Source organism: Platichthys flesus, chromosome 14, assembly GCF_949316205.1.
Source record: "Platichthys flesus chromosome 14, fPlaFle2.1, whole genome shotgun sequence".
NCBI classification, from domain to species: Eukaryota; Metazoa; Chordata; class Actinopteri; order Pleuronectiformes; family Pleuronectidae; genus Platichthys; species Platichthys flesus.
Window position 1 is genome coordinate 10618855 of NC_084958.1, and position 15684 is coordinate 10634538.

A 15684-nucleotide genomic window follows, 5' to 3' on the forward strand; every position below is an offset into this window, starting at 1 on the left:
AACGTGGAAGACATAAAGACTGGAATGACTGAACTTGGTACAGAAGCAGTGAAAGCTCCCCGTGTTGGCAGGAGGAACCAGCTCCTCAGTGGTAGGTACAGTAAGTGCTACTGTCATTTAAAATCAACTATCTGTCACTCTCTGCTGGTCTTTATGAGACATTGCATCAAATGTCTAGAGCTACATTTTGTCTGTTGTGTGTGCATGGCTTTTATTTTTCTATATGTACGATATTATATTCAATTTATTCTGCAAGTGTTTAATTTGAGCACAATTTGAACTGTTCTCTTGGAACTATTGATTTATTTGGTTCTAATAGAGGAAGACATGTTGCTGTTAATATAAATCATAGAGGAGTTGTTGCTACTGAAGAAATTACCTTCAAACAAATGCTGAAGATTAATTAATCACTTACATTTAGAAACTTCTTTCTCTTCTATGTTGCACTGAATGTTTGTCTATGGGAAGATTTGATAAGTTCAGCCGACTAATATTATTATAGATAGGCTCTCTGATTTAACCATGAATTTCAATCCAGAATCATACTCCTACCACATATTTTAATAATCATTGTGACTTACTTTACATCTGATAAGATTGTTTTCTCCAATATCTGCCTGAGACATCCCAGAAAAAAGAACCTGCCTGAGAATCAAAAGGATTTTGTTTCTTTTTTGGTGTATTTATTTGTTTATTAATTCAGATTCATTTACTTTTCTTTGCTCAATGTCAATTGAAGAAAATAAATCACCTCTTTACTTAATACTTGACTTCTTTTCTTTTTTTATTGCAAATTCCTATTTGGTGCACTGCAAATCAAAATGACTCACAGGTAATTCGTAAAATGTAATTCTATATAACAAATAAATATTTACAGGGCTAAAGTTGTATATTGGACGGAAAAACCCTCGTCTATTTTACACTACAGCTTTTAACTTATTAATAATGATAATAATGATTGTTGTTGTTGTTGTTTCTTCTTCTTCTTCTTCTTCTTCTTCTTCTTCTTCTTCTTCTCCTCCTCCTCCTCCTCCTCCTCCTCCTCATTCTCCTCCTCCTCCTCCTCCTCCTCCTCCTCCTCCTTCTTCTTCTTCTCCTCCTTCCTTTTCTCAATTAACTGATGACCACTCTACAGAATGAATGGATCGGGGACTGATGTGAAGTGTGTATAAAACATGTTTCAGTTTTCCAGACATATCCAACTGTTTTGACAAACATTATCCGACTGTTGTATTCTCTAAGTATCTGTAGTTAAAGCATCTAAACAGAATGTTCTATATCCGCCCTGATCTAAATTCATCTTGGGGCTTCGTGTCTGATGATGCAGCAAAATAACAGCAATCCATCCCTCCCCAAATAAAACCAATTAACCAATCAGTCACTGTGGGCTGAATGACTTCTGCCATTAGGAGTCATTTAGGAACATCTGCAGCGTAGAGTGGAAGATAATCAGCAACACATTTGATTATCCATTGAGAGAATTATTCAGCCCTCAGTGTGAGGAGCTGGCCGGGCTACAGAGATCATTTCAGTGCTGAACGACTCAGCCAATGGCCTCAATCCGATTTAGTCAATACAATCATAGAGCGGTAAACTGCACTCACACTGTCCATCATTCAAGTGTGTTACTTTAAAAGCACTGTTTATACCTCACTGAGTGTGTGTATGTGTGTGTGTGTGTGTGTATGTGTGTGTTTCCATGTGTGTGTTTCCATGCTTGAAAGTGTAATTTAGTTTAATTTCTCTTCAGCTTTAATTATACAATTTCAAACTGAAATAACAAAACAGGGGGTAATAAGTGTCGTTCTTTAGTTGTGCAGAATTGACAGGTGTCGATTGGGGCTGTGTCGGCTGATGTGTGCGGACAAGAGGCCCCAGAGGTGAAGGATGTAACCAACGACTAAACTTTAAAGTTAATTTGGATTCCGGTAATTTCACACAGTATAAGCACTGAGAACTTGGCAATGTTTACATCATTGTCCTAAGCACATAGTGCAATGTGATCATTATCAAATCACAGTCTTTGATGTAGTTGTAGTAAATGAGAAATTATGAAGGCAGTGGACTGAAATATTCGGACCAAATGAAACAGAAGTTACTGGTTTCTTCCCCGACCCATATCACATCCTTCCACCGAGCATCGCAGAAATCCCTCCTGTAGTTTTTGTGTAACGCTGCTGAATAACAGACGGACACTGATGAAAACCATAAAACGCAGAGAAATCACAGAGAGGGGATGAGGTCTCATAAATAATCATCAAAAGCTTTATTGCAGTCTAGTGTGAGAGCAACAAATATTTTTTTCTAAAGTGATGAAGAGAGAATAAATTATATTAGTACAAAATAAACAACTATTTCAATTTGACAGTCTTGCCATGAAATTTTGTCTTTTGCCCTGACATGTAAATAATTTATTAAATATGATCAAGTATCTAAAATTACTGAAGTGCAGTGTTTGTAGGAAAACTACATCACTAAAGAACTAGCAGGAATCTTTCTATCGGAGGAAACTCAACACGGACCACAACACTTTAGGAATTGTAGTGTGTGACAGGTCAGAATCCGAACCTAGCAGAACTGTATCAGCTCTTTCAGGCTGCATCCTTTCTCGCAGCAGATCTCGGATATTCTCCCAGCAGTCCGTCTGATCCGGGAGGACATGGGGTACCAGTGAGGGGCCAGGGAGAGGACGTCTCTCTTCTCGTCAGACTCTGGGGGGGTGGGGGCGGCCTCTGCAGCCCGGAGCTCCTCTGCGGCCGCGTCATGGTCCCCTGTTCGGATGAGAAGCAGCGGTATGTGGAGAGCAGAGAGGAAACAAAAGACAAATGAAAGGATTTATCAGAAAAACGTATTGTCATGGGTTAAAAACCTTGAGATGTGTCCTCATGATTTCCGAGGGGTCCCAAACAAGGTTGCAGGTACACGGGTCAACTTTTACTTGATTTGTAATTTTCCACTCCTGTTCCTATACAGCAATTTCTATTTTAATGACATTTTATTCTGGGTAATGTATAGTTGTCTTCACATGTTTCATGTATTATATTATTTTGTGCGTCGAACAACAGCTAAATATACATTTCGAATAGCGCCTGCATTTTTTGATAATATTCTTCAATCTTGGAGTTTGGAGTGAACTCTGAACCGCTGTGAAAGTAGAGAAATGGAACCTAAAGTACTCACAGGGAGGAGTGATGGTCTGATGCTGGCCCGGCTCCGAGTCCAGGAGGCTTCTCCTCAGACGTGAGTTACCACAGGTGGAGACGGCCAGACGGATCAGCTCCCGCCCGCACATCTTAATCCTCTCCTGTGCGTGAACGGCACACTCCGCGGCCACGAGCACAACCAGCACAGACACCAAGAACTTCGCAGCAGCCATCGCAAAACGAGTCACTTCTCCTTGAGTCGGTCAGGAACTGAGCGTGGTGAGCTGTGGTGTGAGGACAGGATCCGTGATGACTTATGAGGTGAACTCGAGGGGGTTTATATAGTGAACCAGCATTGCCCATTGAGGCAATTTTTTAAAACGCAGAGGCCGCGGGTTCTTCTAAGCATGTATTCGGCCTTGACGAGGGAAAAGCATGTCCTGATCCAGAGCTCGGCATGACAGTGATGAGAAGTCTGCTCAAGGATGAAACTCTCGTAAAAATCTGCTCTTACGGTCACTCAAGCTCGTAAACACATTATAGGCAACATTATGGGCAAAGAAATACTCATTAGAGCCTCGTATGAACATCTGGAACCAAACAGAGGTTTGAGTTCGGGCCTTAACAAAGAAAGGCAGAAAACCCCAGATGGATTTCGAGCAGTTTAGATGCAAACAAGTCCTGGGTTTTAAAGATTTGAATGCAGATTTTGGGTTGTTTATTTCATATTTCATGCCATATTTCAGACTCTACGTGTATTTGATTAAGAGTGTGGTCGTTAATCATTTTGTGACGGTGAACTCTTTCCCTTGAATGTGATGGGCTTTGGCACCTTATCAGGACACATCTTGAGGGATGGGAGCGAACAGAACAGCGTGCGACTGGCGAGAAGATGTCAAGGATATTGACGCAACACTTCACACAGACTTGCTCACCCCGGATAATTCAGAAGTATCATAAACAGGCCAAACACGAACGATTCAATATTGCCGACACCCACGAAAAAAAACAGAAACGGTGGCACTTCCATGTCCTAAATGTTCCTGTGGCGATGCCTGGCTTTTTAACCTGCTGAGTGGTGTTTGGTTTATGGCTCTCAGCTGCTGCCTGCTGACAACAGGATATAGAGGTGAAAATGTCTCTCTCGCTTCTCTTATTTATTTAGGGAGTTAATATTAATGCTGTTTATTAGCATAAGATTCAAGAAAGTGCATTTGCATATTATTTACAGATATTGAATTAACTTCATATATGTCTCATCTAAGTCAGGGAAAATACTTTTTTGTTTTCAGAAATGCAATCTTTTTGCATTTTGCAGGAGGCCATAATTATAGATGCAAAATCCTCCATTCATTTCTGGCCCACTAGAAAGGGACTGTTTCCATGTTCTTTTTCTTATTTGTGCATCACCCCTGAAAAGGAGGTTATGTTTTCACCCCTGTCCGTCTGCTGGTTTGTCTGTTATTTACAAGAATTACGTAAAAAACCACTGGACAGATTCCCATGAGACTTGATGGATGAATGTGGTATGGATCAGGGGAGCACTCTGGGTCAGGAAACACCCTCGTTTGCATTAAGAGGCAGTTTTTCAGGGCCATTCTGTTAAAGATGATCAGGTTTAAAGCGGCACTTCTCAATATATGTTTATAAAGAATGGATCAAGTGGCTGTAATGTGGACGAGGCCTGTTCAAATCAGAGTATTATCCCCCGACTGTGCAGTTTAAGGCTCTTTTATACAGATCCTGCTGTATTACCGTGAAGAAGATTTATTGTTGTGCCGTCCTCGACTTGTTAACACTGAACTAAACCAACTGGCATATTGTCGCCCCCATGTGTGATATTCCATAAGAAACACACTGGATGTTTAAGATTACAGATTCTGTCCCATCGTAACGGCTCAGCCTTTTTACGTAGACTTGCATTTGGCTTTTTGACTTTCTCCTCTGTCGAAGAACGACAACATCCCGTACACAATAGAGCAGCTAAAGTGCTACACATAGAGGTTCTGGCTCTTAAATCGTTCTGGTTAATAGTGCAAACATTCCTACAGCCTGTGTATACAACATCATGTCCGTCTTCACCAAGATAAAGATTATACATCAAATATAAGAATGTTATTTGCAATATTCTCTCTCTCCCTCTCTTTCTCTCTCTCTCTCTCTTTATATATATACATATATATACATATGTGTGTGTGTGTGTGTGTGTGTTTGTGTGTGTATGTCTCTGATCTTTCCCTGAGGTTTCCTAAGTGCATGTATTCCTGTCCACTCAGTCCTGACTGAGTCACATGAGACAGCCAGAACTTGTCAGTACTGTTGATTTTTAATAGACGCTGACGACACAATTAATCCACTGGCATCTCTCCCATATACCTTATCCTGTAACACCATTAGACAGGCAGTGATCTCCTTCAGACGAATGAGACAAGTGTCTGTTACTACACACACATCAAGTCCCTTTGTATTCAAAAGAAAAACAAGAACGAGCGTTATGAGGAGATTGGTTTTATTGTTCAGAAGGAAATTCATTTTTTAGAAGTATAAATTTAAATGCATAATACAGATCTGTGTTCAAACTGCTGTCCAAACTGTGATGTATTTGTGTGTTTTTATGCACAATAAAGAAAAAATAATAAATTTTACAGCATTATTTACAGTTAGTGTAATACACAGATTTTAATTCTGAAAACGAAATGGCATAAATAATACAAGATTTGCCTATAAAATAAAATATATATGATGAAATGTCCTTCTTTTAATTTCCTTTCCTGTCCTGTCCTGCTTTTATCACCGTCAACCATCCATGTAGGAGGGTGAAATTGATCCACAGATTTCACTCTGTGACACTCGGTTGCATCAGAGGAAATGTAGATAGAAATCGTACAAATGGATCACTTTGAGGAAAACAAGAAGTATTTGTAATGTATTGGTAATTTGTACAAACATTGATTGAACATACATAACTGCTTTTAATTATGTTTCATATGGGTGGAAAAATGTCTTTGACCTGATGCATTGAGAGGTCAACACAACACTTTAACACTTTAGATATGTCTAGTCCCTAAAGAACTGTTGAGGAACTCGTTTAAAGGGGCCAAATGTGCAAAATACACTTTTTCATGGTTTTTAAATGTAAATGAGAGACATGTTGAGAGGAACTCAGAGATCTATATAAACTTAATAACAAGGTGTAAATGATGGGTTCTTTAATGAACGTATAGCAATAGAGCTGAACACAACCAGCAGTCAGAGACAGACCATGACTGATCCAACACCATGGAGCTCACTTCTCACTCCCTGCAGGGATTGTGCCACACTTAAATGCTCAATGACAGTTATAAGCCCCACTGTCTCTTATCTCCATTTCCTTGCTTGAGAGACTTATATCAGAAACAAATGGATCGGCTGTCATTCATGAGAGGGACTTGTAAGCACGTTGGATGCGTTGGATAGAAATAGCCCCGGACATGATCTGCTTCTGTTCCTGTCGGACCAGGCAGGAGGCGCAAGTGCAAATCCTGGTAATCCCTTACAACAGAATTACACTCGTGCTCTCGACACGCCCACAGCTTCATCTCTGCTCCCACTGAGGTCCGGTCGAGTAAACACTGAGGTGCCCGAACAGAAAACAATGACTCAGGAATGACACTTTTCAGACATATAACTTTGCACATGGGAGCTTTGCATCTAGGTGCATGAAGATCGAGACATTTTCTTTGCTGCTACACTTATATTTCCTTAGTTCACAGAAAGTGGGAGACGGTAACTCCCAGTCCAGCTACTGGCCAGAACCTTATACAAGCCTACTAATCATAATTATACTGTGTGTGTATCAGGCATTGTCCACAACAGTTCGTGAATAGCACTTTGAATAAAAATATTTCTTCACAAGCATCTTGCCCCTTCGAAGTGATCAGTACAGCATTGCTTCCTTAATAATGTTGGTGCTTGACCTCCTTATGCCAAACATCTATTCCAGTCGGGTCAGAATTAAACTCAGCCACTTCCTTTTCTTAGAAACATATCACAAGCTGTCCAGTGGGCGCATCATGTCTCATTCGACAGAGTCGTCACCCATGGCGTGCAAACAGCAACCTACTGTTAAGTCAAGGCTTAAAGCTTATCTCAACTTTAATGCTGCTGCCTCCATTTACTCCGCTTAGACTCTTTATCTTAAATCACGCCCATTCAGAGTTGGAGGCAGATGGGGTCTCACACTTTCCGGACCCATGGATGATAAGGCCATTTAGGGTTAGAGCGTACGCAACACTGCAGCTCCTCTCAGTCCTCGCTCTCATGGGTCGCTTGCCTTCCGCAGGGCCGGTAGTGGACCTCGTCCTCCGAGTCCTCTGGCTGTGGTTCATAGCAGCTGTCAAACTTGCGCCTCAGACGTTTCTTGAGCTGGAAGGTGCGCTCCGTGTTTGAAAACGTGTATTCCTGCTCCTTCAGTTTGGCGTAGTAGTCTGAGAACTTGTTGAAGAGAATGGAGATGGGCATGCCGTTGAGGATGATGCCGAACGAGATGCAGCCAAACGCCACACAGCGGCCAAGATAGGAGATGGGGACCACATCTCCGTAGCCCACGGTGGAGATGCTCACCTGCAGGAAGAGAAAGAGGAACAGGAGCCATGTTGAATGAGTGATCTGTACTCCTCCTGCTACTTCACTTAACATGAATAAATATGGAACACGATGGAAAAGTTCATTGGAATTTCTCATCCTCGTTGAACTTTTCATCCTGCCCCAAAAACTTCCCTCTGGCCCCTGGCTTCAAGAGAATCTGATGATCAAAATACGCCGTAGCTGATCATTGGGAGTGTTGCAAGTTGAGAATGAGCAGGATTAAATAAACTCCCAGGAATGTAGTGCAACACTTTTACGATCTCTCGAATGCAATCACTGTGTTTGGCTCGAGAACGAGACGCATTAGTGGAATTATAGGGGATTAGACACATATCAGTTGACAGCTGCCGCCAGATAAATAAAAAAACAAATGTCCTTAAATGAGAGTGAAAAGAAACAGAGAGATGCTGATGATGTATAGTAGCACTGAGGCCAACATGAAGAAAGTCAAATGTTGTAAAAGCTTTGTGGGAAACAACGCATTTGTTTTCCATGTTGACCCTTTTGTAGGAGATCTGCCATCGAATGACGTTGATAACTCAGTGTTTCACAACAAGACAAAGAACAAGACAGCTTTTCAGATGAACACTCCTCGGATCTTCACATCTGTTAACCCTACGGAAATACATTACTGAAACATACACTGTTAGATGGGTAATAATCATGTGTCCACCTTTTGAGAGACTTATGTTAAACTCTGTTTCGCCAGCTATTCATTCACAAAGTGAGATTACACAATGACTCTTTATATATAATTCTATCGTCAATGCCCGGCTTGGAAGATCCACAGAAATAGCCCAGGACATGACTCTGTGCTGTCCTGTGCACTCTTGTCTTGGTCTGCCTAGGCAGACAGCAGCAAATCCCGGTAGGCCTAATCCTTGACACCTGAAATCCACTGCACTGCCCGATCATGCTCACACCCCCCGTGAGCCTCTGCCCAGTCCCTGCAGTACTGCGAAGCGAAACAGCTTAGCAAAGTCCATAACCTAGTTAATTGATCCGGAGGAATCTAAGTAGCAGCCATCAGAGCTGGTTGAATTCTCCAATTCTTGCTCCGTTCATAGTAATAAAAACATTAGAGGCCATTCAGGTGTTACCAGGCATTATATGAATATGTAGTTTAGTGCTAATTAAATTGGACTGTGTTGTATCAACCATGGCGTAATCCCATTTTTACTTCATTCATTACATATTAAAGGTTAAGGGAAAATGTAAGAAATGAAAAAATCATATTGATTAATTAATATTTGGATCCAGTTAAGTTCATTAAAATCCCAGCTCTGAGGGCTGACCACCGTCCTGAGACCAACACATTCCTGTTATTTAGAATTTAAGAAAAAAATTGTAGTTTCTGTCTCTCACCGCAGCCCACCACCAGGCGTCTGGAATGCTGCTGAATGGTGTCCCCGGCTGATCCACCTCCACAGAGTGCATCAGAGCAGAGAAGGTGAAGATGCCCATAGCAATGAACAGGAACAGACAGCATACCTGAATAAGAACAGAGGAGTATATGTCAACAACAGTGCAGATCAATAGATTTATAAATCTTGCACCACCAATCAGGTCATGTGATGATGTTACAGTTTATCACAGTAAGTTGGGTAAAGGAAAAAAAGCAAAGCATCTTGAGTTCTCGGACTAGTAAATTAAATCCCATATTTGATAAATATGCTTAAAATGAATACTCATCCCCATCAATCTCTGAAGGTTCCTGTTTTAACAGTTGCCAATGTTAAAACCCAACCTGCATTAACTGATTTTCGGCCACAGAGGAAACAAGTTCAAAACACAACATCGTCTTACGAAGTTGATATGTTGAACCTTAGAATATTACAAATTCATTATTCAAATCTAAAGATATTTTTTCTTTAACATGGCCCTAATAACACAGTCATAAATATCTGTCTCTTTAGCTGCTAAATGCTAAATTCATCAGCTAGCCAATAACTAACTAGCTTGACAGCGCTATGAACAAAATTGTTTCCACAACATATTCTCCTGACAATTTCTTTGCAATTACGTGATATCATAGAGAATTGCTCATTGCAAAATAAAGTACAGCCAATTAAAAGTAACATCTAATCTTAAACATAGTATAAAATCTGTGGGTCTAATTCCAGTTCACATAATATTTCTATGAAAGTGCTAAGAAAAAAAAAATGTATATAGAAAAGGAAATTTGTAGTTTAGACAAACAGTCATCAGCCAATTAATCATGTGTTTATATAAAATCCAATGTGTTCCATCGTTTTGTGTGTGTTAATTATCCAGTGTGTATTTTTCATGTATCTGTGTGATGTTCCTCTGTACCTGCTCAGAGCACTGGCGGATGGTGAAACCAAAGGCCCTCATGCCGGTGGAGTGACGGGCGAGCTTCAAGATACGGAAGATGCGCATCAGCTTCACAACCTTGAGCACCTTGCTGACCTTACTGACCCTTGCCATGGCCTTCAAATCTTCCTGTGCGCTCATGTCCTCTGCATCTATAAAAAACGTTTCGAACACGAGCTGTAGGAAGTACGGCATGACAGCCACGATGTCCACAAAGTTGAGGGCGCTCTTCACGAAACGTTTGATGTCGGATGTGGTGAGTAGTCGCAAGAAGTACTCGGACGTGAAGAACAGGATTGAACTAATCTCCACCCACTCCATGTAGGTTCTGCCGGCGAGCTTGTACTCCCTGAGTTCTTTCACTGTGTTCATCGTCATGGCAACAATGGAGATAAGTACAAAGAGGCTGGAAAACACAGCGAACGCTTTGGCTGAAAGCGAGGAGTAGGGATTCTCCATCAAGTCCCAGAGGGCCTTCCGAAAGTTTCCAAGAAACATGACCTTGTAACCTACTTCGTCCTGGTGAGGCTTAATCTCATCAATAAGCTCCTGGTTGACCTTGAGTTGGTCTCGGATGTCGTCCACCTTCTCCTCAAACAAAATACGGCAGCACCTGAGCAGAGGAGGGGCAGATTTAAGACACATTTTCAAAAATACACAATCAGTAACAGACAAAGCCACACAATACACCTAGTGAGTACTTAATCATGGATCTGCAGCACACCTTGGAGTGTCCTTCAGTTTCAGGCCCCAGAATGACATCTCTTGCTCAAAGCTGACAGGACAAAGGCTATCCATCACCCACAGGACATTACTGCAGTAGAAGTGGAAAATGTAGTGGAAAAACCTGGGGTCCCTGTCAAAAAATAACTCGTCGTTCTGAACATTGTAATCGTCACACAGCGTCAGTCGCTTGACTGGATCATCACACAGGGCAAGGACACCTATCCTGGTTTTCGGGTGTCGGAGGACCAAATGTTTCGGGATGTGAAACACCCTTCCACCCACGTTAAGGTTGACGATGTTTGTTTTCCTATGGTTCGGAGCCTCTTTTTTCGGTTCTTCTTTTGGTTCTTGTTTCTCATCAGGAGCATCAAGGTTGTCCATAGACGTCCATGGTTTCACCGAGCTGTCCTGCGAAAAAGGGAACTCGCACTCCTGCTCTTCAATGCTTTGAGAAAAACTCATTTCCCGCTTTATGGTCGCAAAAAGGCTTGAGCGGCGCTTTTTCAGCACCTTCAGCTTTGGCTTTATAGTCGTCATTGTGTCTGCTTCTCAGAAGACAAAGCAAGAAAAAAGTTCTTCGTCGAGTTCAGATCAAGTCAGAGAAAAACAACAACAGTAGCATTCCCCAAGATCACCATTAACCTTGTCCTTTAAAACGTGCTGCTTGCAGGTTGAAATGAAGATAAAGTCAAAGCTCTGGTGCTTGTCTGACAGCATGCAAGAAGATCAACTGCATGAGTTAGGGATTCAGCCTCTTCACTGATTCTCTAATCCTATTGCTGTTCTTTCAGTCCAAACGCAAGTTAAAAATACTGTTCACAAGGATTAGTGTTGTGATTTAAGGCTTTGCGTTCTGAGAGGAGGAAAGGCAGAAGGGGTGGTGTGATGTCTCTGTTGTATTGCTTACAAGGCTGAGGACAGATTTCTTCACAGGAAGGATGTACTAATGGTGCAGGTAGATTACACGGGCTAGACCAATGCAGCTACAGTCCTTCTGTGCATGTGCCGAACAGTAAAATAAAGACTGAATCAACTGAATTCTATATTTGTTTGAACTATTTTTCTCTTAATTCCAACGATAGCCTTTCAGCATTGCTTAGATTAATATAAAATAAAATAAAGCCAAATCAAAATAATGTCAAATTTTGATGAAATAATACTAGGTTAGGAACATTTTTTATTTATTGTACAGGTTAAATTCTAGTTCACAGAATCTAGATAAGAAAATTGGTAGCAAAAAAATGGCAAAACGTGAAATGAAAAGAGAAAAGACCATTGATCACTAACTGTGATCCAAAGGGAGACATGCATGGATTTTAATAAAGTGAAGACTGATGTGAATGTAGCCTATTTTCTTAGAGTTTATATATTTTGTAGAAAACATTAAGAAGAAATATGTTTATAAATATACTATGACGGTGTTATTATAGAAATACATATATATATACATATATGAATATATAATTTATAAAAGCAAGAAAACCATTCAGAGAAAACTCTATTAATCTAGATCTATTTATTCATATACATCATTATATAATATAATATAATATAGAATAATATAAGAGAGAGGAAATAATGGTATAGCCCAGGTTTCCACCCATGGATGATTTTATCAATGGTATTTCCCAACCTAGCGGAAACGGAAGTACGGACAAAAATGTAACAAATAAACTTTTTGCTCAAAAATGTTTATGTTTTAATTGAATTAACACGATTAACCATTTTATCCACGCGTTGCCTTAAAGTTACATCTAATACAATTCTTTATTTTTACAAAGCATGATCAAACTTGAATAGACTGAAAGATTTTACTCTGGATATAGACCATCCCCGCAGCACGTGACGTCCTTTCCGGTCTAACCTGACAACATGGACGCCAGCCGCGTGCAGCCGATCAAGCTCGCCAGAGTAAGAAAACCATTAATATTGAGTAAATGAAGAAAAGCAGACGGATAGATAGTTACATAAAGTGTTACTATTTCACACGGTGCCAACAAGTCGAAGCTAAGTGACGTTCAAAGCTGAGATTAACGCACCGCAGCGCGGCTCTCGAGCCTCCATCATGGAGGCCTGTCCATGCTCCGGTCTGATCCTCCACCGTCCGGTTGGAGCTCACTGCTCAGGACCGTGTGCGCTCACTACTTGAGACAATCACCGATACTGCTGCCATGTCCTTAACGTGTACGTTTTGTTCTCAGGTCACCAAGGTGCTCGGAAGAACTGGTTCCCAGGGACAATGTACACAGGTATGCTAATGCTAACACGCTAAAGGCTACGTTCATCAGTGAAACGTAGTGTTTTCTGATGCTCTAATCTTTTTTTTTTTTATAAGTCAACCGAGCTGCTCAAAAAATAACATCAGTATCATTGGTCTAAGCCTGTTAACATTTTTTTATCTGGCTGTATTGTAGGTTCACTCTTAATGGCCTTCACTGCAGCGAGCTATAATGGTTCTTATAGTACATCCTTAATGTTTTATAAAGTTTAAATAAATCAATCAAGGTGTTAAATCTCCATAAGCATTGATCTGTAAGTCAGACCATATTTATATTTGGACCTTTTAAAGTTGATGTATTTTCTAATCCATTCATTTAGGTTCAATATTTAGCTCGTGCATTGGTTGATCAGTGAGAATTGTGAATTCGTGCTAAGCTGTGAACTTGACCAAAATTACAAACGTTTGTAACTTCATCATTCCTAATTGTTAAAGTCCAACTCTTTCAAAATCTGATGTTAAACTTGATAAACCCTGCAGAAAGGCTGCTGTGTATGTATCAGTGGTTTTTAAAACATTGAAGAAGACCATCCTGTGTCAGATTTCCCCCCAGGAAGTCTAGTATTTAATATGATCCGTGTGCACCTGCAGGTCCGTGTTGAGTTCATGGACGACAGCAACCGCTCCATCATCAGGAACGTGAAGGGCCCAGTCAGAGAGGGAGATGTGCTCACACTTCTGGAGTCTGAAAGAGAGGCCAGGAGGCTGCGATAGGTGAGGGCACATGGACCAGGCCGAGTCCACCTGTTCACTTATTTGTGTTTGACTTAAATGGGGGCCCACACTTGTGCTTTCACAATTTCTAGACTTATCCAAACAATACTATTTATTATTGAATATAACAAAAGATTGTATCGTAGGTCACCTAACAAGATGCATTATAAACCCCTGAACAATGTAATGGTACAACACTGATGGAATTTTCACCACAGTTGTATTGGACTGTTTTAACCATGGAGCTGAATTAGAAGCTCTTTGACACAATATCAACAAGAAGTCAAGCCTCACAAATGTTACTATAGCTGGGCCCTGAAATTGTTATAAATTGTTTCATCTTTGTCTTACTGAGTGACAAAGGTTTGCTCACCAATGATTTTAAATGTCAATTGTGACTCAAATGCATTGCTGCTGTGTATTACAGCCATGTGTAGTGTTCTGTGGTTCTCTTTGCTGATCAGAGGACTGTTATTCCTGAAACACCAAACAGGAGATGGATGATTGAGTTAAAAAAGAGCCACATTTGATCACAATAAGACGACACTGACATTGATTCACAATATTAAAGGGATAGTTCACCCAAAATTGAAAATAGACATTATCTACTCACCACTGTGCTGATGGAGGGGTGGGTGAGTCCACAAAACTCTTTTGGAATTTCAGGGGTAAACCGTGTTGAGGCCAAATCCAATATAATTGCAGTAACTGGTAACCACTTTTAATTAAAAAAAAAACGTAAAAGGCCTCCATGCTGCTCCTGTGTCATTCAACAGTGAAAATTTAGGCTAAACACACGTAAATTGAGTTGTTACGTTTTAAAGTCCCTTTACTTCAATTGGATTTTGCTGCAACACTGATAATCCCTGAAACTCAATGTTTAAAGGTACATTTTTGGGGCGAACTGTCCTTTTTTTAAATCAGATTTCATCCCTGAAATAGTTCACGTATCCATGTTCATTGTTTGTATTGTCTTGTTTACAAAGAATCTTGCGAAGCCAGTTAGTTGTGTGGGATGTTAATATTTCTGAGATGAGTTGTAACTGAACTCTCGTCTTCATTCACAGTGCCCGCTGAAGATGTGAGGTGCCATCCAGCGATGTGAAGTACAAGACGCCATCAGCTTTGCTTGCAATGGCAAACACCTCAATCTTTCAGATTGTTTTGAAATAAATTTCGTTATCAAGATGAAAGTGTGGAAGTTCAGTTGTTATTTTCAGTAGAAGATTAACTTTATTTTCTTTCCTCACTATAATTAACACAGACACAGTCAGTTGACTTCTCTGACACAATCAGTAAGTGTTCTCTGACAGTTTTTTGGCTCTTTGTAGGGGTCAAGGTATACAGGTAACCTCCTTGCACCCAGATGTTTAAATAAACTGGAACTTTAAAATACCTGCAAAATTAAGTAATCCAAGTTAGCTTTGTTCCCTTGAAACATCAACAGAGTTAATTTTATCTTATAGTGTATATTTCTCTAATATCTCCAGTATGACAACACTCAGAGCTCAGTGGAACTTGAGTCTATTGTTTTAAATGACTAAAGGTCAAGGTGATAGTTGGTATATCTGCGTCACTGTTTTGGGTTCAAGTTAAATTATTTTGTCACTCATTCTATTTTTACAAACTAAATTGACTGTTTATGGTGGTCGAATATAATTAAAGAAAATAACATTTATTACTGGAATCAAGCTTTGCAGTCTACATTCTGCCCAGCAGAGGGCAGCGCCACTAACGTTTTTAGAAATACTTTGGTTTTACCAATTCCTATCCCCACTTAAACTCTGAGGATCCAAGTATTTCTGGACAAAACTATGGGCCATAATGATAATCCCTAACCCTGCTGCATATGTTTACTGTAGC

The 15684-nt window shown here is 40.3% G+C and overlaps 3 protein-coding genes across 3 annotated transcripts; 1 reads left to right on the forward strand and 2 right to left on the reverse strand.

Moving 5' to 3' along the window:
* Positions 1-2568: 2568 nt before the first annotated feature.
* On the reverse strand, positions 2569-3376 carry insl3 (insulin-like 3 (Leydig cell)). The gene is made up of 2 exons (XM_062403704.1): positions 3181-3376; positions 2569-2771 (listed from the first exon to the last, which is right to left on the reverse strand). The coding sequence occupies exons 1-2, from the start codon at positions 3374-3376 to the stop codon at positions 2569-2571; spliced, it is 399 nt and encodes a 132-aa protein (XP_062259688.1).
* A 2270-nt stretch (positions 3377-5646) lies between these two features.
* Positions 5647-11528, reverse strand: si:rp71-39b20.4 (potassium voltage-gated channel subfamily V member 2). The gene is made up of 4 exons (XM_062403640.1): positions 10828-11528; positions 10083-10716; positions 9135-9260; positions 5647-7745 (listed from the first exon to the last, which is right to left on the reverse strand). The coding sequence occupies exons 1-4, from the start codon at positions 11364-11366 to the stop codon at positions 7428-7430; spliced, it is 1617 nt and encodes a 538-aa protein (XP_062259624.1). The 5' UTR covers positions 11367-11528; the 3' UTR covers positions 5647-7427.
* A 1057-nt stretch (positions 11529-12585) lies between these two features.
* On the forward strand, positions 12586-15014 carry rps28 (ribosomal protein S28). Its single transcript, XM_062405020.1, has 4 exons — positions 12586-12740; positions 13031-13078; positions 13699-13821; positions 14889-15014. Exons 1-3 carry the CDS (start codon positions 12702-12704, stop codon positions 13819-13821), a joined length of 210 nt encoding a protein of 69 aa, XP_062261004.1. The 5' UTR covers positions 12586-12701; the 3' UTR covers positions 14889-15014.
* Positions 15015-15684: the final 670 nt, after the last annotated feature.

Coding starts and splice junctions, on each gene's coding strand:
- insl3 (XM_062403704.1), bottom strand. CDS start 3,376: ATGGCTGCTGCGAAGTTCTTGGTGTCTGTGCTGGTTGTGCTCGTGGCC. Junction 2,772..3,180: donor TCAGACCATCACTCCTCCCT/GTGAGTACTTTA, acceptor TCATCCGAACAG/GGGACCATGACGCGGCCGCA.
- si:rp71-39b20.4 (XM_062403640.1), bottom strand. CDS start 11,366: ATGACGACTATAAAGCCAAAGCTGAAGGTGCTGAAAAAGCGCCGCTCA. Junction 10,717..10,827: donor AAACTGAAGGACACTCCAAG/GTGTGCTGCAGA, acceptor TCCTCTGCTCAG/GTGCTGCCGTATTTTGTTTG. Junction 7,746..9,134: donor ACGCCTGGTGGTGGGCTGCG/GTGAGAGACAGA, acceptor CTCTTCCTGCAG/GTGAGCATCTCCACCGTGGG.
- rps28 (XM_062405020.1), top strand. CDS start 12,702: ATGGACGCCAGCCGCGTGCAGCCGATCAAGCTCGCCAGA. Junction 12,741..13,030: donor AGCCGATCAAGCTCGCCAGA/GTAAGAAAACCA, acceptor TTTTGTTCTCAG/GTCACCAAGGTGCTCGGAAG. Junction 13,079..13,698: donor CCCAGGGACAATGTACACAG/GTATGCTAATGC, acceptor GTGCACCTGCAG/GTCCGTGTTGAGTTCATGGA.